Genomic DNA, 22,236 nt, shown 5'->3' on the forward strand with positions numbered 1-22,236 from the left:
TAATGCATAAACCATAATATTTATTCAACCAATTTAAAATAAAATTAAAATTACCATAACAAGTAATTTTTATGTTTACACCATAATTTATTATCATAAGAAATTACTAATGGTTTTTTTTTTAAGTTCAGACATTTCAATTTCATATTATATCTTTTCTCCGGTGACAGTTCAAAATCTTGGTTAATATGACTCTACCTCTATTTGGTGTAACAAGTACACGTTGGTATTTTCTCTAAAAAGAAGTGTACACGCTTGATGGTATCCCACCTTCGAATCCCATCCATTCTTCCCACTCGTCGGTTGCATCCAGTTCTGTAATCTCCTCTACTTCTTCTTCTTCTTGACTCTCAAACTTTTGCATCAAACACTGAAATGTGATGGATCATGGATACAAAAGACAATGTGAGTTCGTCGCTGTTATATGGAGTATACTAAGCTCTCAGTTCCATATTAGAGTGTCTAAATACCACAATGAAGTCATAATATGAAAAGAAAACAAGAAGTACAATAAAATCACATACAAACAAACAGGTCAAAAGCAAGGCTTTCTTTCTTGATATTTAATAACCCATTAATTAAAATTTTAAAAAGAAAATCAAGAAACAGAAAAGAGAACAAGAAAATTAACCTCGTAAGCTGATATGATCTCCTTGAAATCCTTCTCCTGTCCCTTTTGCACATCTGGATGGTACTGCAATCACTCATTTATTTATTTTCTTATCTTATTACATCCCTTTTATTTCTTGAATTGATTCGAATTAAAGTTGGAACATTTCTCCCAAAGAAAGAAGAAACAAAAACAAGAGATAGGACACAAACTGGGACATTATTACCTTAAGGGCGAGACGTTTGAAGGCTCGCTTGACTTCGGCTTGAGATGGAAAAGGAGTCAAACCAAGAACCGTGTAATGGCTGAGATCTGGTGACGAGCATTTCGTTGGAAACCTGATTAACCGGTGGCTGTGGTCGGTTTTGATGGAGGAACCGGGATGGTTCGTCGGAGCTCTAAACCGGAAGCTACGTATCATCTTTCTTTACCAACCAACCATTCAGTTCTTTTTTTCTCCTACTTTATTTTTTTGAGAACATGTGATGGACTTTTACACAGAAACGTAATCTTTGTAGTATCCAGACGGTATGGTCAAATGGATATCCGATTCAAAGTCTGACGTCGTGATTATTTAAGAATATTTTTGTCTTCCTTAGCTCTTGGGGTGTGTAAATGTATTCATTATTTATTGCTAGTGAAGATCTTGAATAGTTGGGAAAAGACAAAAGAGAGATAAGCAAAATACTGTCGTTTAGTAAGAAAGTGGCAAACGAATGATTCTTTTGTACTTTCTAATTTGTCAGAATCACTATAAGAGGAAGATCTGAGTAGCCAACTGGCCCAACTCTGCCTACTACATTATGGTTTAGAAATTTTTGCAAGCGCATATGCATAAGGGAAATAATGCAAACCTTCTGTCCAAATTTATGATATTATTTTTTAAAAATCCTTAGCTATGGGTATCAATATTTGTCTCAAATCATTAATATAGTTTGTAACCTTTAAAACGCAGCAGTCAATTGAAAAACATCTCACTGTCAATACATTCAGATAAATACCCAAAAAGATAACTTCACCAACTTGATTCAGATCACCATTTACGCCAGTCACCATACATCTGTAAAACCAAAAGAAAAAAATGTCACATTATTCTTAAATTTAATCTCTTATACAAAATATTAATATGTATGTATATATATATAATTTGCTATTACAAACCTGTTGCGAATTTTCCCAACATGGTAAATCTTCCAAGCCTCCATACACTAAAGCATCTAAATGTTCAAAAACGAGAAAAAAAAATCAGCTTCTTTGGCTTTCAGCAGCAACCGGAACATACTTTGCCAATTATAAATCAAATAGTATTGTTTATTGTTCTCACCATCTTCATCTGTATAACTCTCCAAGTTAACAACTTCGACTACATCATTATTAACCTATAAAGAAAGATAAACTATGGTTTAACTGACCAAATTTTAGCAAAAAAAACTATGGTTTAACTGATACAGATTATAGATTTCATGTGTGTTTTGTTATTTATCAAGAATATATATAGAATTACATAAATATGTGGTCATGCATCCATGGTTAAAAAAGAGATTTGAGTTTGTAACGCACCATATTGTTTGTCGAAGATGGTTGACCCGGGATGCGCGGATTTGCCTGTGCAAAGTAGCTCACGTAAACTCAGGCATGCAAGTTAAGTATACTAGTTTAAAGACTCATTTACAGTAGTCATGAATTTATCATAAATACAATAACCAGAAGAGAAAATAAAACTGTAAGAAAGAAGTACCAAATATAGCCCGCCAGATGTAAATTAGGGGACTCAAAAACATATGACTCCCAATAGATGCTCAATTAAATTATATATATGTTAAAACAAAATATAACTAGTTCTACTACAAAGAAAAACGAAATATAAATTGTGTATATCGTCGTCCATGTAGAAGTTCTAACCATGAACATGTAATGTCGTCTGACAACATTTTGTATCAACACTTTCTTTTTCTAATCAACACATACTTTTAAGAATTTTCATAATAAATCAACTTATACTATCATCGCGGTTCGCGGATGGTTTTGGTTTCTTTCTCTCTGGTGGGTATACTCGTGGTTCATAGCAATACTATAAACCAAAATCTACTTTCTATGGATATATATATAATTTCCAGTATCTAATTTAATAGATAATAATCACACTAAGTTTTATATGTTTCAATCATCAATAAGTAGATATCAATTTTATTTATGTAGTATGTACCTGGCTTCCCAAAACAGGACAACGTTGTCTTAAGCTCCGGTTGTCGCTACTGTTTCTACTTGGACCACCAAGATCATGATTATCACGACCACGGCCACGACCACGACCACGGCCACGCCTATGGTTACGGCCACGACCTCCAGCACGACCACGAACACAATTATTTTCTGAATATACGCTAGATATAGGATTACCATGATCCTCATCCGAGATACTAATAGCTTCTGATTCATTAGCTTGAACAGCTTCATTGAGTCCACAAAACATTCTCTACAACAGAAAAATATTACTGTTATAATTAGATCGTATGTATATAGAAAATTAAATTTTTTAAAAATATAACGTCAGTTACAAATGAATTATATGATTATGCTATAAAGATATTCATGTAATGTACAAAATTACTCATCAACATATGTAAAAGTTAAGCCTTTTTTTCAAAAAAAAAAAATATGTAAAAGTTCAAAACCACAGTTTAATATGCATGTGACCACCGCAATATATAATTTATACTAAAAAAGTTTTATGTAAGCATAGATGAAAAGTGCACAAATGTGCAATACTTCGATAATTACCCTGTTATTTCGGTGGAGAATTGCTGGATATTGGGAGAGAGCAGGAAGAGCAAGAACCTGTTCGTTAAAACCAAAAGAAAAGATTGCTACATATCAATTTTATTTAGATTATTAACAGAAACACATATAGAATACCTTAGTTTAGAATTATATACTGACGTACGTGGTATATTTAAACAAAATTGAAACGTGAGAATAATATTCAATCTCCTATATATGCATGGGTTAGGAAATTTCATCTCAATGTTACACAATTAATCCCAGAAAAACTAGATCCAATCATGACATCAGTTATTTTTTTGCTAATTCAGTTAAATTTGGCGCGAAAGTGTATATGATCTAATACTAACTGAGTTTGAATCAACGAACAACGAATATCAAAATTATAATTTTGGGATAGTATATTCAATTCACTTAAACATTTGAATATGCGATTTTTTGTTAATCTCTTAAATATGTGATTAACTATTTCAATCCTAGTAAAACTATAAGAAAATCTTATATCTTCATACAAGATTAGAATTGTTTAGAAATATATTATTTTTTTAACACAACTTTCGTTAACTTCAATAACAAGAGTTAGGTGAGGGTCATAAACGCCATAACCATGCATAAAGCTTCGTTTACTAAAGAATCAACAACAAGATTTTGGTTTCTAGGAATCCAAGAGAAATAAAAAAATGATGGGGAGGAGCTAAGCTTGAGTATATCCGAGAGGATACCGTGTAGTTCAGTTATGGGTTCTCTCTGGTTTAGATCTTTGATCATCTGAGAAGAGTCAGACTCTAGGTGGATGGAATATAGCCCTTGGTTTCTGCATTACACTAGCGCTTCTCTGATCGCAAGTCCCTCTGCCATTAAAGGGTATGCTACATGCCACACAGTCTTCTTCTGTTGGACCTCAGTTGTTGGGGTCTGCATTGACCATTCGAGTCATGCCTTCTTGTCCTCCTTAGGCCAGGCTGCATCCGATCTGACGATGAACGAAGCTGAGTGCTGAACCGCAGTTATCGAAGGAGGCAGAGGAGAAGAGCCCTTCTCTACTTTATGCATTTGGTCCCATTCCTTAGCTGCTTTGATAGCTGTAGCAAGAATATACACAGGTGAAGCAGAGCACCCGTTGAAGACAAATTTGTTGCGTTCCTTCCATAGAGTCCATAGAATCCATGGGAAAAGTTGGCTGGATACTACACCTGTTGGGGGCAGACAAGGATTTGCGCAAAGGGTAGTCCATCTATCTTCTAATATACTATTCCTCTAGGATCAAAACCCATAGCAAAGGTGGCGTCACGCCAGACCTGTTGAGCAAAAGGGCAATGAATAACAGATGAATAATATATTCAGAAGCTCCACAACGTTTACAGCGAGGATAAACGTCAATATGGCACTTGACAAAGCGTGTGCCTACGGGTAAGGCTCTCTTTAGCGTTTTCCAAGCAAACATATTAATCTTAGATGCCACTTTGAGATTCCAAACATTTCTTGTACCAGAGATTGTTTGAACCAACCCATGTTTCACCGTCATTTTCTTTTAAAGATATGGCAAAGTAGCAACCCGGTTTTGTGGAGTACTTCCTTCATTTGGTTCCCAGCCAGACTAGCCTATCTGAAGCGTTTGAGATACTTGGCTTGATATAGCCATGATATCCTCTTCATATCGAGGTAGGATCAGCCTTATTCTCTCTTTATCCCAATCCCCTTCCATGCTAGTTCTTAGGTCTCAGACAGTAAGAGCCGCAAAAGCTTCCGGTGCTGGTCCGTAAAGGTGTTTGCATAGAATGATCAAGCCAGGGATCATACCAGATGTTAATATCTTTTCCGCTTCCAACAATCGAGCCCAAGTTTTTGACTAGTTAATTTCGACCAACTTAGACACTTCTTCAACCATGAGAAGTATAGGAGCTAGCTTTGCAGGTGAGAATCTCTCCATCTGGATAATATTTTCCCCTCAGCGTTTGATGTAAGAGGGAGTTTGGGTTTTCAAAAATTCTCAAACTTGAGCTTAGCAAGCAATACTTCATTATAGCGCTAGAAATCACGAAATCCTAAACCGCCGAAGGCCTTTGGTTTAGATAGGAAGGTCTAAAATATATTAACTTATATTCACCATATAAGTTTTAAATATAATAATATAAATTGTATCATTTTTGTAATTTTAAATGATAAAATAGATTACTTACCCGCAGAAACAACATATATATGTTATTCAAATTTCGCGCGTAAACTAGTTGACTATTAAATTTAATTTTCTAAAAAATTGTTAAAACAAAATCTATATATACTTTTCATTCAATCAATTTGATCTTCAATCAATCACATTTGGTGCAAATTAGACCAGACATATACTAAGTTCAATAACAACACAAGTAGAAAATGAAACAAAATCTTGATGTAAATGATTATTTATATTGTGTATCATCAGCAAACGGTAGATTTATAATCTAGTTTACTTACCCGCAGAAACAACATAAATATGTTATTCAAATTTCGCGCGTAAACTAGTTGACTATTAAATTTAATTTTCTAAAAAATTGTTAAAACAAAATCTATATATACTTTTCATTCAATCAATTTGATCTTCAATCAATCACATTTGGTGCTAATTAGACCAGACATATACTAAGTTCAATAACAACACAAGTAGAAAATGAAACAAAATCTTGATGTCTAGAAATCGAATGATTATTTATATTGTGTATCATTAGCAAACGGTAGATTTATAATCTACACATGTTACAACCAATTGCAAATCATATTACTTCATAGAAAGCAAGAGTGGGTGTTCTCCACAAATCAACAGAAGCACATCAAAAAATTAAACATAAGAAATGGAAGAGTCGATCGACTGTAAGATTTTGTGCATTACACAGTGTTTGGGACCTACCACAGATCTTCGTTCAGACATGTTTGAGACTTTTACGTCCTTCTCCCTTTCTTTATCCTTCGATGTTAAGTCAAATTCTGATTAATAATTTAATACGCTCAGAATTTATAGATAACAAACACAACTCTAAAAAATCTTTTTCTTTTCTCAAAGACAATAAAAATGATAGTTGTAAATAAATGATACTTCAGGGGCAAAACATACAATTATAGTTTTGTTTTTATCTCACTCAGTGCATTTTATCCTTTAATTTTGTTAACAAAAGAAAAAGAAAAGCAGTAAATTCAGAATCCACGTAATTAGAAAATAAAATTAAAATCATGGACATATACATTGTGAACAGTTCTTATTTGGATGGTTATTTTCCCAAAAGTTTTTGTCCAATTAAAGCAAACTCATAATTAGTTTTAGATTATTATTATTTTGATCAAAAAAAAATTAGTTTTAGATTTTAAAAAAAATATTATATGTTGTTTACTCCCGAAAATAATACAGCTGTCTCTTTAAATCTATTCTCTAAGTAAATACATATAAGAAGTATATACATTTTTAATGAAATTTAAATGGTTGTTATACTAATACTAGATCCTTTCTCCGCGCTACGCGCAGATAATATATTTAAATTTCTTACATTTATCATTTTTATTTGTATGTGAATTTTTGTATATTAAATTATATATTACTAATTTTGAAATTTAATTATTTTTTTATATATTTTTAGTCTGAAGTAAATATTTCTATTATATGTAACACAAATAACTAATAAAATATGAAGAATCAAGTCTGACATTTTAGACTAATATCAAGATCGGAATCTCATCTCGAATAAATTCACGAAAAGAAAAAGTACTCCAATGACCTACTTAAAATATAAAACCCCTTTTAAAAAAAATGTACTTAATAATATGTTTTACGTATAATAGTTAAAAACTGACAATTAAATATCGATCTAGTATATTATTTTAATATATCAAATGGTAAAAATATTATTTTAATATATCTAATGGTAAAATATTAATTATAATAAACAAATTTTGAATTTTGTAATATTACATGAATTAAAAGTCTTTAAAATCTATTTTATTAACATAATATATTTTTATTCATTTATTATTTTGACGTTACAAAATATTACTTTAGTTTTATTTGTATATTAATTTTTAATAATTTAGTTTCTTTTTAAGTAATTTTAAAATTACCAAGAATATAATATATTTAAAATTATTTATTTAAATATATCCAAATATGATGTCTCATTTTTATGTGTGCTTGCGTTGAGCATGTTTAATTTGTAGTTTGTATATTTAGTAACATCTTGTTGTGTGCCGTTCTATAGTTTTAATAAATATGTTGTCATTTCATTTTTATTACTACTAACATGATTTTTTAGTGATCAATGATAATGTATTTTTAACGTTATGTATTATATTTTATCGTATATTTTCAAACATTTCATGCTGGCACTTTTTTTAGAATCATTTTAATTAGATAATAGGTTTAAAGATGTAAATAAAATTGTGTATGTTGTAAATTTGGACTTTTTAGTGTAACTAAGTACTATCAATTATGGAAATTATATTATGATTTTATTTTACTAAATCTTTCTTTCTGTGTATATTTTTTGTTTTATTTTGTATTTTTACAATTTTATTGTCTTATTTTTTAATTGCAGAGAATTGTTATTTTCAATTTTTGTTTCATATACCTTAAAAGTATTCGGTTGATTTTTATTTGTTTTCTTTCTCCAATTACAATGTACAGTTCGACCGTTTCTTTTTTGGATCAAACTACTAATATCATTAGATAGAAAAGCTTAAACTCCAAGAATGGAGTGAGTATTTGTGATAGAGAAAACTGATTTAGCCAATAATATAGTGAGATGTTATAATATTAGAAGGTATGAAAACTCTTCTCTGTTGTCCTACGCTGTACATAATTAAGTTGTTGTAAAAATTGATTATATATTTGTGATAACTGGAAATACATCTTTATGTATTCCTTACATCATCCTTAATTGGTTTACGGTTCGACCATTTCTAATATACTGAAAATAACATAATATTAGATGTTGATTATCTCTTTCCAATTAGGAATGTATAGAATGAGAGAAATTCAAAGTGATACCACTTTACAATTTCTTCCTCGTATCTATGTAGAGTTAGTTTATAGATTTTATATCTATTTTAAAATATATTCAGTTTTAATTAAAATCTGTAATATTTAAAAGTTATTACTTTAGAAAATTGTCATTCAATATATAAATTTAATCAATTACACAATAATTTACATAATTTAATTGGCCACACAATATGAAATAAATATAAAATTACATTGAAATATAAAAACAATTTATATAGTGAAACAAAAAATATTTTTAAATCATTATATTATAAAACAAAGGAAATATTCAAATTATATTGAAACATTAGAGTAGTAAGAATCAGAAAAGCTGAAATCTAAACATCGACCGTTTACGTCGGCTGTACCTTAGACTATCTCCAATGAACAAATAATATTTTTTATTTGTGAAAGTTGAAAACTAACCCAATTTATTTTAGTATTTTATAAAATTATAATATTACTTATACTAAATATTTTTTTACAAACTATTATGTAAATAAAAATATATAATTATATTTATATAAATAATATATTTCACTATCTCCAACATTGCTTGTCCTTATCTGCAGGGTCTTCATCTCCAGCCTGCTTGTTTTCACCACCACCACATCCTGCTCTCAGAAATCTCGCCTCTAAAAGGTTTTTTTTACTCTGATCATCATCACGGTACGACGTTTACCTCAATCATTATCTGTTGAAGCATTTCTATGATTTCCTCAAACTCTGGTCTGTCTTTTGGGTCTTGGTTCCAGCATCTCTGTAGAAGTCCCTTCACTTTTGGATGTGTCTTCTTTGGAATCTTTGGTCTAAGCCCCTGTAGAAAAAAGAAGAATTGAATTTAGCCAAAAAAATCTTGTATGCGACGTTCTTAAAATAAATACAGTATCTTCTGAACAACGCCAACAGCCGCTTGTAGTGGAGTCAAGTAAGCATATGGGATCTGTTTCCATTTACAATTTAGTCAGAGTATCTTTAATTAGCATGTAGAACAATTCAGAGAAAGAATTGTAAGCAGAACTCTTACATGACCAGTCAAAAGTTCCCATATCACAATCCCATAACTGAACACGTCTGCTTTGTGACTGTAAGGTTTGTGTTCAATCACCTGGATCTCAGAAGTAAATTGTCAAAGTGAGTGAGTGAGAGATTAAACAGAGAGTTATGGACTTCATACCCCCGGAGCCATCCATCGATATGTCCCTGTTTCAGCTGTCATCACCCCTGATTCAATCTGTACTCTGACAACTCCAAAATCAGCAACCTTGACAATCTGCTCAGAAAATAAACTCAAATTTTAGAACCCCAGAGAGAGAGAGAGAGAGAGAGTCTCTGTTGCTTCTACATGAATAACCAGAGAGAGAACAAATCTTACTCCATATCTTAGAAATCTTACTTCGTAAACAAATCTTACTATGCATTCCACATCATGATTCAAATTAATTGCATTAACCTCATAGCAACCTTACACGCTCAGGTTTGAGAAATTTGGCAACCTCCAAACTGCAATAAGTGCTTCTGTGCCTGCATAGGAATCAAAAACATATTAATGTCACTTCTGGATAAAAAGTTAAACACTTTTTAAAACAAATCTTACAAAACAATAAAACTCACAGATCCCCCCATATGAACCAAGATGCCACTTTCTTTTCAATTTGGAGCTGTTTCACGTCAATTTCCCACTCGTCAGTTCCATCCGTGGGTATCTCAATGCAGGTGGGTATCAAATAGTTGCTTGAATTGTCACGCTCAAAGAAAGAAATAGCCTTCTGTCTTGAACCAAGTTGATCCTGTCGAACACACAGCCAAATGAAACTATATGTACAGCCTCCAAAATCAATTTGAGAATCAGGATAGAGAAAATACCTTAAGCTTCAGTATCTCATTGCCTAATGCATCCTTTAGACCATCTGTTTCCTATAATTCCAAAGTTTATCAACCAGTTTAGTCACAACAAATACATAAAGTTATAATAACTTACCAAGGCATTCACTAAGTAATAAACATTACGGCCAGAGAAAATAGAATTATGATTCTAAGTTCAATTAATCTGACAAAAAAAAAATTTACTATTCCTCACAAGGTCTAAGAGAAGAATAGATATGCAACAAAAATAGGAGCCTCACCCCCCACATCGTTAAACCAAACCGAGCGAAGACTTACATTACCTCAACCCTTACCAGGAAGCTAGGCTGCAGGAAAAGTGCTCCCAAAATCAACCCCTGGTGTGGAAAAAAAAAAAGAAAATCAAATCAGAATTGATGAAGCATAAAATCAATGGAAGCCATCGCAAGAGCAATGGCAAAAAATGGCTTCTACGATCAACAGGGCATATTAATTGAAACTGGCACTATTTTGGTTAATTGAATAACAAACAAAAGCAAGATAGTGGGACATATTGAACTTGCCGTTTGGTTTCTTTGCTATAGTTTCAGCAGAGGAGGTTTTCGGGATTGAAACGGATCAACTTAAGACTAAGTGGTTTATACGGAAGGAGATAAAGAGGGAGGTGAAACGAAGTGTACTGAAGAACACCATTGATTGATGGTAGATGAAGCTCAGTAACGGAGATTGGATGAAGAGGAAAGGAGAAGACGAAGTCGAAGGAAAGAGTCGATAGGGTTTCTTTACCTGTGTTGCTGGGCTGCAGAATGACGAAGTCCACGGAAACAATAATTTTTATTCCCAGACAGAAATCAATATGACATGGCACTTTGTAAGATTTTAATTGGATGATTTTTAAATCTGACGTGGCAGCCTCAGCATTGAGTATATGCTGCTTTTAGTATTGTGATTTCCAATTTGTACATAAAACTCAATCAGTCTAGTGAGAAGAAGAAATGTAAATGGTGGATGAATCCAACCATGTAAATTAATTGTTATTTGGTTGATAATAAACAATGATAAATATAAATTACAGAACTAATTTCCTAAATTATAACTTCTGTAAAACAATAATATTGCTGATAAATAAACTTTATATGATTTTTACTCCATTATTTTCTATTTATTTCATATAGTATTAATGAGTTAATTGTAAAAAAGACATATGAAAATATTATAGGTATAATTGTCATATTAATTAAATTAAAACATTGACCAAAAAATGAAAACACAAAAGCTTATAATATCTGTAATGATATACTCAGACTGGAGTTACCCATTGAAATGATAAAAGTCCAAGTCACCACATTGTTTGTAACGCTAATAGATATAGAAAAGTTGTTTCCAAAACAAATTTTCTGTAAGTGGTGCTGACCAAACAATAAAAATTAAAATACCATAAGAGAATATGTTTACACCACAATTTATTTTAATAAATAAAAACAATTTTCCTTTTAAAATAAAAAATTCAAAAATCTTTAAATTTCAAATTATAGAAAAAAATCTACAGTTGTTCAAAAAATTAAATTTCAAATTATAGTAATAAATCTACAGATATTAGCCCATTATGAGCACTAAATAGGCTCTAGTTAACTATTGTCTAAGTCTATAGATCTAAATCGTGAATGGATCTGGATCCGGCCCAGGCCCATGAGACCCAACCGAACCTCACTGCGAGAAAAACCTCACACTCCATTCTCGCTTCTTCTCATCGTTAACGCGCCGCCGTGGAGAATAGAGAAGTCATAATGGAGGATATCGAGGATATGTTCGCCGGAGGAGCTGGCGGTGCACCGCCGGGATTCCGGTTACCGTTAAATGCCGTCGGAGTTAATCCGAAGAGGAATACGAGCAAACGTAGCATCTCGAAGCAGAAGGATGAAGTTACTGATTCGAATCGCGATTCGCTTGCTCCGCCATCGATGAAGATCCCTGGAACTCAGGTCCGTTCTTCTCCTCCACTCTCTCTCGATCTCAGTTTTATCATTTTTTTTTGCTTCGATTTCAGCTTACATTTACTCTGATGGTTGCAGACGATTTACATCAAGACGTTTGGTTGTTCACATAATCAGGCAAGTTCAGCAAATCGTCAGTATTGGATTGTAATTTGGGGTTTCTTGATTGCCTCATCAGAATACAGTTGTGATTGAGCTCATGATATGATTTTAGCTAAGTTTCATGAAGTGATTGATCTCATCATATGTGTTTTAGCTAAGTTTCTTGAAATGATTGTTTTGGTTTGTTCTTCAGAGTGATAGTGAGTATATGGCTGGACAGCTTACTGCATTTGGCTACGGGTTAACAGAAGTCCCAGAGGAGGCTGATCTGTGGCTCATTAACACGTAAGCTTCACTTGGTCACGGTTTGATTTTGTAACTTCAGAGTTGAAATTGCTATCATTTTTTTCAATATAGCTTGGCTTTGTGTTTGCAATGTATATTATATGCGCGATTTGTTGCAGCTGTACTGTGAAGTCTCCGAGCCAGTCTGCGATGTCTACTCTGATAACGAGGGGTAGAAGTGGGAAAAAACCTCTTGTGATAGCCGGGTGTGTTCCTCAGGGAAGCCGTGACCTTAAAGAACTCGAAGGCGTTAGTGTGGTTGGAGTGCAACAGATTGATCGTGTTGTTGAGATTGTTGAAGAGACTCTTAAGGGTCATGAAGTGAGGCTGCTGAATCGGAAGACTTTGCCTGCGCTTGATCTCCCAAAGGTGTGTATATGTGTTCGGTCTTTCATGGCTGCTTACACACAATTACTTGTTCAACTTCAGTTGGTTTCTTTTAGTTTGGTTTAACAAGTCATTTTCCATTGCAGGTGCGGAAGAACAATTTTATCGAGATTCTCCCCATTAACGTTGGCTGTTTGGGTGCATGTACTTACTGCAAGACCAAACATGCCCGTGGTCACTTAGGAAGCTACACAGTCGAGAGTCTGGTGAGCAGATTCAGCTTCATTTTTTTATTTTCTCCAGCTTTTTCCCTTTCCTGTTTCCCCCTGAATACAATTACTTGATATATCTACATTATAGGTGGAGCGGGTGAGAACTGTGATATCTGAAGGAGTCAAGGAGATTTGGTTGAGCAGCGAGGACACTGGAGCATATGGTAGTGTCTTAATCTAGTTTTTGTTTTCTATCTCATTGGACTGTTTTATGTTTGGTATCTAAGATATAATTGGTATTCCTCTATATTGGGAGATAATGTCTCGCAAACGTTTCAGGTCGTGACATAGGAGTTAATCTTCCAATTCTGCTTAATGCCATTGTTAAGGAGCTTCCTTCCGATCAAAGCACAATGCTAAGGATTGGGATGACTAATCCTCCCTTTATCCTCGAGCATTTGAAAGAAATAGCAGCTGTTTTACGTCACCCATGTGTCTACACTTTTCTTCATGTCCCTGTGCAATCTGGCAGTGATGCTGTGTTGACGGTGAGTTCAAAATCGTGTAGGACTGTCAAAATCCTGTTCTAGTCTCACCTGACGATTTCTCTTGTTGCAGGCCATGAACAGGGAATATACATCCGGTGAGTTCAGGACCGTGGTAGACACCCTAACAGAACTTGTGCCTGGGATGCAAATTGCTACTGACATAATATGCGGATTCCCTGGTTAGTGCCTGGATAAACCTGAAACTCTGAGTTTTGCTATTATCATTTTCACTCTTTACTTAATTTTGTTCATTGTTACCTGCTGAGGCCTGAGAATAAAAAATATCACACCGCCATACATAAACGCACTGATAGTTGAAGCATGGTGGTTGTACATATAGTTCTGTGTTTAAGATTCATTTCTCACTTTTACGATTTTCAGGGGAAACCGATGAAGACTTTTCTCAAACTGTTGGGCTTATCAAGGATTATAAGTTTGCTCAAGTTCATATATCTCAGTTTTACCCCAGACCAGGTAAGCTCTATGTTTTGGTTATGCATGTAAATAATCAGGTATTTGGGGTGTTTTGATCGGTTCTAAACTTTCTTTCTCGGATGTGCCATTTATGATATAGGGACCCCAGCAGCAAAGATGAAGAAGGTACAAAGTAAGATAGTAAAGCAACGAAGCCGTGAGCTAACTTGTGTCTTTGAGGCTTTTGCACCTTACACCGGAATGGAGGGCAAAGAAGAGAGAATATGGATAACCGAAATAGCTACCGACGGTGTCCACTTGGTAAAGTCCTCTCCTGAGACATGTACATTTTGTTTGATTGATTGTCAATACTGTTTCATTTGAAACTTCATACGTATTGACAATGAGAATTTGTAGGTTGGGCACACCAAAGGATACATACAGGTCTTAGTTAGTGGACCAGAAAGTATGCTTGGGACTTCAGCGATAGCGAGGATAACATCAGTAGGGAGATGGTCAGTGTTCGGGGAGGTGATTGAGACACTAGCCTCTACAAATGTAGTAACACAAGTCCGAGAGGAGACAAAGCCGGCATGTACCTCTGATGTCAGTACTTGTGAGACTTGCGCATGCTCTGCTGAGAGCTGTTGTGGAGAAGGGAAATCAGGAGAGGCCTGTAACGTGTCTGGAGATATCACAAGACAGGATCACAAAACAGGAGAAAAGTCAATGACAAAAGAGGAAGAGAAGCAAGAAGTGGTATCGCATTGGGGTTTGGTTGACAAGGCACTTGTGTGTGGAGTGTTCGTAAGCTCGCTCACAATTCTTGTTTTGATTATTAGCATCGCATCTAGAGTTTTGCTGCGTCAATGAATCTATGAGATTCATGATTGTAGAAGAACCAAGTTTTTGACGTTTTGGTTGCTTTGACTAATATCCCCGTTATGCATTTCTAATTTTCAATGAATCCTTATTTCTGATTTTGTTAATTCGATTTAAGAATGTTTTTCCTTCCACAAATGATTTATATAGTCCATGATTTAATATCAGGCCTCAGTCTTAAATGTACCCAAACAAGGCCGTTATGTGGTAATAAGACGGCCAGTTCAAGTGACAAACTATATGAACCTTTTGTCTTCTTTCTTTATGATTGAGGCTAATAAGACATTTGTAGAACCACGTGCCACCAAGGTATATTAACACTGACCTATCCAGTCTTTATCAAGTAAAAGTAGTCTACAATGTATAAATAATCTTGGCCTGATATATTTCTAGTAATGAATTCTTATTGGTAGATGTTGAGAGATTTTAATGTTATGTTATATATTGTTGTGTATAGGCGATGTTTGAGCGCATGAAAGCAGAAAAGGAAGAAGGCCGAGGAGGTGGAGAGAGGACGAGTGAGCAAGATCTGAGGAAGAAACTGGAAAAGCTTAGCAAGCTCAACACATACTCATCTTGGTTAAATATACTGACGCTCATGTCTCTAACCTGGCACTTTGTTTATCTAGCGACATCATCACGTTTGAGACTTGATGACAATATATCATCTTTAAAGGTCGTTGAAGCCTTATAAAATTTCCATTCACACACACACGTGTCTATTTGCCTTATAAAATTTCCATTCACACATACACGTGTCTATTACATAAAAGATAAACTCGGAATATGCTGTAACACGGTATTGAAAGGAATTACGTGCTCAATGATTGATTATTCTTATACATGTAGTTTAGGGTCTTTTATGTTCCACACCAAATATTAAACCTCTGAAGCATGAAATTTTTTTTTCTGAGCCAGCAGAATTCATCATGCTGAGAGATTCGATGATGAGACTACAAAGGTGATGAGGGTCTGGAATCACGTCTAGATCAACTGCAACGTTGATTATAAGTTTGTACACATAGCTTTGTATACCGTTAATGAGTGCCTTGTCAAAAAAATAAAAAGGGAATTAGTTAAAGATTCCACATAAATAACTAAGTAGTTTTTATTTAGAGAGGAAATATACTTTCTAAAATTTTGATCAAACTTTTTAATAAAAAACCAAGAGAATGCACATGAACATATACAAATGAAATCGAATAACATTGATACTCCAACAACTGTCTACTATTTTATCAGTAAAAACTAATATTTAAAATCAATTAAACAAAGGACATCTGCAATAATACAATTAAATAGTAGAAAGTTGCAGGCGTATCAAAGTTATTCGATTTCATTTGTATGTTAATGTGCATTCTCATAAGGCTTTAATTTGGCACCTAGCTTGACGTATACAAAAAAAACAATAGCACAAGAACCAGTAAAGTAAAAGCCAATGGCGTTAGCCGGAGATGAGCTCGGAAATACTCTTCTTCCGGGAAAGCCAGCCGTGAGATGCTCCCCTGGAGGATGGAAGTCGGCGAGGCTCATCATCTGTAAGTAATATCTCACCAACAAAGTTTCTTTAATACTCTCTCTCATGAGATGTTTATTGGTGTGTTTTGTAGTTGTAGAAATGGCGGAGCAGTTCGCCTTTTACGGGATATCTTCGAACCTCATAACGTACCTGACAGGACCATTGGGAGAGTCAACGGCTGCAGCTGCGGTAAATATCAACGCCTGGAGTGGAACGGTGTCGTTTCTGCCACTTCTCTGGGGCTTCGTGGCTGACTCGTTTCTCGGACGTTTCCGTACCATCATCATTGCATCTTTACTATATATCTTGGTATGTAAAAATCTTTTATCCTATCTCTTCTTCTATTGTTTGTTATTGTTTCTTACAAGATGAAGTTGCAATGGTGTAATGAAATAAAATAGGGACTTGGGTTGCTGTCTTTTTCAGCCATGGTTCCTTCTCCGTCACAAGATTCGAATCAACTCCAAGTGACTCTCGTCTTCGTCTCTTTGTATCTAATAGCCTTAGGACAAGGCGGTTACACCCCTTGTCTTAAGGTATTTGGAGCTGATCAGTTCGTTGGAAATGACCTAGAAAAGTCTAAAGCCAAGAGTTCTTTCTTTAACTGGTTGACGTTTGGAGGCTCTGTTAGCATATTGTTGACTCGTTTGGTCTCTAACTACATCCAAGAGGATTTAAGTTGGTCTTTAGGGTTTGGTATTCCAGGTGCTTCCATGCTACTTGCTCTGCTTCTTTTCCTCCTTGGAACAAAGTCTTACCGCTTTACTAGTGAAAGAGGAGGAAAGAAAAACCCTTTTGCTAGAATCAATCGTGTTTTCATGGAAGCCATAAAGAACAGAAGACAACGAGATTTAGATATAGCTAACCCTAACGAAACCTTTCTTCTCCTGGCTCACCAAGGTTCCAAGCAATTCAGGTAAATATAAGTAGCAAATATTCTAGGGCTTCCTTTAGAATCTTGGAGGTTACGTTTGTTCTTATAATATATTGGTTTTTGTTAAGGATAAATATACAATTGGTTTTGAATTTTTTTTTTTGGCAGATTCCTTGACAGAGCAGCGATTTCATGTGAATTGGCTGAAATTGAAGAAGCAAAAGCATTGCTTAAGCTTGTTCCCATATGGATTAGTTGCTTGGTTTATGCCGTTGTATGTGCACAACCCTATACATTTTTCACAAAGCAAGGATCCACAATGAACAGATCAATCTCACCAGGACTCTTAGTGCCCGCGGCTACGCTCCAATGCGTCATAAGTATAATGATGGTCATTTTCATCCCAATATACGACCGTCTACTCGTCCCAATCGTAAGATCTCTTACTCAAAACCATTTAGGAATCACAATGCTTCAGAGGATTGGCACAGGCATCTTTCTCTCCATTCTTGCTATGGTGGTTGCCGCTTTGGTCGAGACCAAAAGGCTCCAAACCGCTCAAGATGATGTCATGATAAGTGTGTGGTGGTTGGCTCCACAGTATGCCATAGTCGGTATCTCGTACGTGTTCACATTGATTGGTTTGCATGAGTTCTTCTACGACCAAGTCCCTAGTGAGCTTAGGAGCATTGGTATGGCTCTAAATTTAAGCATATTCGGGGTCGGCCATTTCCTAAGCAGCTTCATGATATCAGTCATCGACAAAGTTACAAGCCAGTCTTGTCAAACGAGCTGGTTCGACAACGACCTGAACAAGGCTCATTTAGATTACTTCTACTGGCTACTCGCTTTTGTCAGCTCCATTTGTTTTGCCTCATACTTGTGGTTCGCCAAGTCGTATGTCTACAATAGGCCAACCACATTCTGAAAAACATTGTGTGTTGGTCCCTTTAACTTAGTTGGGCTTTCTTTGCATTTCTGATATGCGCTTCATATCAAACAACTTGGCATTGGCATAATAACTCCAATAAAAACTCTATAAATTAGTATTCGATAACTTAATAAACACCATAAATTAATAATTTTTTACGGTCTCAAGTTAAACTGATTTAAAATATGACACAAATAAATAATATAATAAGATAGTCATTTATATAATCCTATATAAATATATGATACCGTTAAAACTATAAATTAATAATTAATATTTATATACATTTTATATAAGTATAAATCAGCCACTATATTGTTTGTTTTATATTCACAATGAAATTATTTTATATTTTTTAATATTTAATATATTTTGATGAGATTTAGTTAAATTATATTTAAAACTACATTTAAATTATATGAAACATATTCTATATACAACAAATAATATAATAAAATTAATATAAATTTCAAATTTCAAAAAATTAATTAATATATATACACTAAAGTTACATATGTTTCTTATTTTAGAAAAAAAATATATATTTAAATAGAAAAATCTAAAAAAAAAAACCTTTTATAAATCAATAACGCTATAAATTAATAAAATACCAAAGTCCACATTATTAATCTATAGAGTTTTTACTGTACAATATTAAATAAAAGAAAATTAGGACTTTCTGGATCACAGAATCATGATTTTGCATATATTCTTATAGGGCAAAAGAATTGATAATAAATAGCATTTAAAATTATGATAACAACATCAAATAGCATTAAGTTGATAAATGTTACAAAAAAGGCATTAAGTTGATAATTACCCTTCTCATGGCTGAATCGCTAGCTTTCAGACAAAGTATCAAAGAAGCCCTAAGATTAGGGCTCACCTCAGTCTCGTTTCACTCCGACTGCGCAACGCTCATCAGAGCAATCTCAACCCAAAGTCAGATCAAAGAAGTCTATGATGTTCTCCAGAACATCAAGAATTTCGCTTCTAACTTTGACTCTATGGTCTTCCTGTATATCTTTCGTTCTCAGAACAGAAAAACAGATTTTTTAGCTAAAATAGCCCTCAAGGCCCATTCTATTTCTGCAAGCATTGTAATGGGTTAGCTCTCTATGGGGTTCAAACCTTTTCCCTTTCGTTCTTTTTTCCAGTTATTAATATAAATTAGTTGCTCAAAAAAAAAAAAATTAAAGCGGTGTACCTAGCAAAAGAGTTTTCTACCCACTCTTTTATAGGCGAGGCGACACGATTGGAAGATTTTCTCCCTTACTTTTGTTCTCGTCATTCCTAAAACTTACAGAAAACTTACTGCGTAAATACTTAATCAGGCTGTGAATTTTCAGGTGTAGTTTTAACTTTTAACAATGGTTCCGGATATAGTAACGACATGTTCATCCATACAGGATTGAAATGTTTGCATGATCACGTCATGTATTAGTCTCCTAATGGTCATAAATTGGAACCAAACATACTTTGGATTTGTTATCATTATAATATCGTCAATCGTTTGATTCTGAAAAAAAAATGGCATGCATACTAGTTACTACTCACCATGTCTCATGATGAACCCCTATTCAAATTATCAAAAAAAAATCTCACTGTGAAACACTAAAACTTATAGTTGTATTGTATCCTAACGCTGAACTGAAAATGGCCTGTTCTAATACAAATATAAATTTCATAATATAGGTCGATATATTTGGGAAAAAATTTAGAAATGTAATAGTTTTTTAAAATTTTTTTATTGATTCTCTTAAAATTATTTAAATAAAATTTATAATTTCTGTCTAAGAAAAATAATTTTATACATAAATAATTTCTAACTTTTCTAATAAATAAATAAAATATTTGAAGTGATCTTTTTTTTTTTGTAACACATTTGAAGTGATCTTGTAATTCCGAGATTTCGTAATATTAGCAAATAAAACACATTTATATATTACCAAAACCTATGATAAAATTCACTCCTAACTCAAATTTGTATAAGTACATTTGAGCTTTTCAGTTTGTTCTTAATTGTACTCAAAACAAGCGGCAAATGATGCAGATGCACCGTCATGGAAGTAAGATGGGCAATGTTAATGGTGTCTTTACAAACAAGTTAATTAAGAACAAGAAGCGTTCTTCCTCACCGATTTTTTTTTCATTCTCCAAATTACAGTTAACGTATAATTGTCGGATACCATTTTTCCCGATGGGCTATTTGCCCCTAGTTTCTAGCTTCTCCATGATTGCGTAAACAACAACATACTGCTTCATATATAAAATGGAAATTAAAGAAGAATATAAAGAATGCGCCGATAAAATAAGAAAAGTCAGATACGATGATCTTAGCATCTAAGAATCAATATAATTTAACTATCTGTCCCATCAAACTAGTATATAATAGCTTCTTAATATGTCTAACTAGGTTAAGACCCGCGCCTTGCGCGGGATGAATATTATATATAAAATATTTTTAAGTATTATATATTTTTTACATATTATGAAATAATAAATATATATTGAATAATTAAAAATTTAGTAACTATTACGTATATAATTAAATTGGTACATATACTTAAATAAATTTTATTTATCCAGACAAACAATTTTTATATTTTATATGTTATAAAATTAAGTTTAAATGATATCAACATAGATATATAGTACATTTTTAATATTGACATCTGTTAAAAAATATTTTATACTCATATTATTTTTGATCGTTTGTATTTCTTTATAACAAAAATTTTAAATCATTGATAACAATAAAAAAAATATGGGATGTTTAATAGTTTTAGTAATTTATAATTTTAAGAACATTCAATGCAAAGTTTAAAATCTAAATATTAAGTTGTCAATAATTGTTCAAAATGTTTATGAAAAAATTTCAAATCAAATTCAAAATTAAAATATTTATGTATTTTATATGGTATATAATTTATTTTAAAAAAAATATTAATATGCATATATATAATATTTATTAAATGAGACTTCCTACTTATGTAATTTCGTAATCATTTGTATCTTGTTATAACATAAATTTTAAACCATGGATCACAAAAAATTCAGTGAGATTTTTAACAACTTTAGTCATTTATATTCATTTTTTAAAATTCAAAATATAAAATATACGAAAAAATCTAAATTTTTATTATATAGTTAATGTGGTTGTTTAATTTATTTTAAAATGAATTAAAAATGATAGAGAATAGACTGATTTTTATCAAATCTTTATTATTCAAAATCATTAATTGTCATATATACTTTAGTCACATTAGGTAATTTTGTGATTTTTATTTAAGGAAACAACGAAGAACATTTATGATTAATTTATGCTTAGTTTAATAAAAATCTTATTATATATTTATATGGACCAACATATTTTTCTAAAGATTCTAAGAATGATTGTGGTGATGACATGTGGCTACAAAAATATGTCCTAATGCTTCTCTTTTAATATATAGGGGATATATACTGCGATCAATCATTTGTTACAATTATATATATAAAACAAGTTAAGTGGGTTATTTATTAAAAAGAAAGAAAAAAGAGAAAACAGCTAAATACAATGCAAAAATGTAAAATGATAAGATGTCACCAGCGATGAACAAAACCAACCAAACAACTTCTTTCTTCTTTTTCTTTTGACAAAAGCAACCGATGAGGGAGTCTTTAAGGGATCACTCCCGGGTCTACCAACTTTACTTTTTCAAATAGTTTCTGAAGTTAAATACGATTATAGCTAGTTTTTCCTCTATTTTTTTATCAATAATTCTAGTAATTTGTGGAGATCTTTTTGGTATATGCATTACCATATAGTTGATTTCTTATTTGGCAAATGAAAAAGTTGATATTTAGGGATATACACGCCAACCTCTAGGGTTGACAGCTCTGATACCTATTGGAATTTCCCCTTATG

General features: G+C 33.0%; 4 protein-coding genes across 4 annotated transcripts; 2 read left to right on the forward strand and 2 right to left on the reverse strand.

Moving 5' to 3' along the window:
* LOC106357215 (chaperone protein dnaJ 8, chloroplastic-like) lies at positions 1-3,040 on the reverse strand. The gene is made up of 3 exons (XM_013796893.3): positions 837-3,040; positions 632-694; positions 1-370 (listed from the first exon to the last, which is right to left on the reverse strand). The coding sequence occupies exons 1-3, from the start codon at positions 1,029-1,031 to the stop codon at positions 236-238; spliced, it is 393 nt and encodes a 130-aa protein (XP_013652347.1). The 5' UTR covers positions 1,032-3,040; the 3' UTR covers positions 1-235.
* Positions 3,041-8,807: 5,767 nt separating this feature from the next.
* On the reverse strand, positions 8,808-11,973 carry LOC106355944 (serine/threonine-protein kinase STY8-like). Its single transcript, XM_048735621.1, has 9 exons — positions 11,962-11,973; positions 10,562-10,615; positions 10,260-10,310; positions 10,008-10,183; positions 9,863-9,917; positions 9,571-9,666; positions 9,421-9,501; positions 9,283-9,336; positions 8,808-9,210 (listed from the first exon to the last, which is right to left on the reverse strand). Exons 1-9 carry the CDS (start codon positions 11,971-11,973, stop codon positions 9,058-9,060), a joined length of 732 nt encoding a protein of 243 aa, XP_048591578.1. The 3' UTR covers positions 8,808-9,057.
* On the forward strand, positions 11,963-15,100 carry LOC106354193 (threonylcarbamoyladenosine tRNA methylthiotransferase). The gene is made up of 11 exons (XM_013794073.3): positions 11,963-12,220; positions 12,311-12,349; positions 12,528-12,619; positions 12,739-12,988; positions 13,093-13,212; positions 13,307-13,382; positions 13,498-13,706; positions 13,777-13,885; positions 14,088-14,180; positions 14,281-14,441; positions 14,538-15,100. The coding sequence occupies exons 1-11, from the start codon at positions 12,026-12,028 to the stop codon at positions 14,991-14,993; spliced, it is 1,800 nt and encodes a 599-aa protein (XP_013649527.1). The 5' UTR covers positions 11,963-12,025; the 3' UTR covers positions 14,994-15,100.
* A 137-nt stretch (positions 15,101-15,237) lies between these two features.
* Positions 15,238-18,419, forward strand: LOC106355945 (protein NRT1/ PTR FAMILY 5.11-like). Its single transcript, XM_013795804.3, has 4 exons — positions 15,238-16,540; positions 16,613-16,830; positions 16,923-17,437; positions 17,564-18,419. Exons 1-4 carry the CDS (start codon positions 16,441-16,443, stop codon positions 18,321-18,323), a joined length of 1,593 nt encoding a protein of 530 aa, XP_013651258.1. The 5' UTR covers positions 15,238-16,440; the 3' UTR covers positions 18,324-18,419.
* Positions 18,420-22,236: the final 3,817 nt, after the last annotated feature.

The sequence above is a fragment of the Brassica napus genome, chromosome A7, assembly GCF_020379485.1.
Source record: "Brassica napus cultivar Da-Ae chromosome A7, Da-Ae, whole genome shotgun sequence".
Taxonomy (NCBI): domain Eukaryota; kingdom Viridiplantae; phylum Streptophyta; class Magnoliopsida; order Brassicales; family Brassicaceae; genus Brassica; species Brassica napus.

Excerpts from the sequence above, each read along its gene's own strand:
- LOC106355945 (XM_013795804.3), top strand. The coding sequence starts at position 16,441 with ATGGCGTTAGCCGGAGATGAGCTCGGAAATACTCTTCTTCCGGGAAAG. Across the intron at positions 16,831-16,922 it reads CATCTTTACTATATATCTTG|GGACTTGGGTTGCTGTCTTT; the intron begins GTATGTAAAAAT and ends GAAATAAAATAG. Across the intron at positions 17,438-17,563 it reads CAAGGTTCCAAGCAATTCAG|ATTCCTTGACAGAGCAGCGA; the intron begins GTAAATATAAGT and ends TTTTTTTGGCAG.
- LOC106354193 (XM_013794073.3), top strand. The coding sequence starts at position 12,026 with ATGGAGGATATCGAGGATATGTTCGCCGGAGGAGCTGGCGGTGCACCG. Across the intron at positions 14,181-14,280 it reads TCAGTTTTACCCCAGACCAG|GGACCCCAGCAGCAAAGATG; the intron begins GTAAGCTCTATG and ends TTTATGATATAG. Across the intron at positions 14,442-14,537 it reads CTACCGACGGTGTCCACTTG|GTTGGGCACACCAAAGGATA; the intron begins GTAAAGTCCTCT and ends GAGAATTTGTAG.
- LOC106355944 (XM_048735621.1), bottom strand. Across the intron at positions 10,311-10,561 it reads GCTTCCTGGTAAGGGTTGAG|GAAACAGATGGTCTAAAGGA; the intron begins GTAATGTAAGTC and ends TTGGAATTATAG. Across the intron at positions 9,337-9,420 it reads GGGAACTTTTGACTGGTCAT|ATCCCATATGCTTACTTGAC; the intron begins GTAAGAGTTCTG and ends AAATGGAAACAG.
- LOC106357215 (XM_013796893.3), bottom strand. The coding sequence starts at position 1,031 with ATGATACGTAGCTTCCGGTTTAGAGCTCCGACGAACCATCCCGGTTCC. Across the intron at positions 695-836 it reads TCAAACGTCTCGCCCTTAAG|TACCATCCAGATGTGCAAAA; the intron begins GTAATAATGTCC and ends GAGTGATTGCAG. Across the intron at positions 371-631 it reads AGATCATATCAGCTTACGAG|TGTTTGATGCAAAAGTTTGA; the intron begins GTTAATTTTCTT and ends ATCACATTTCAG.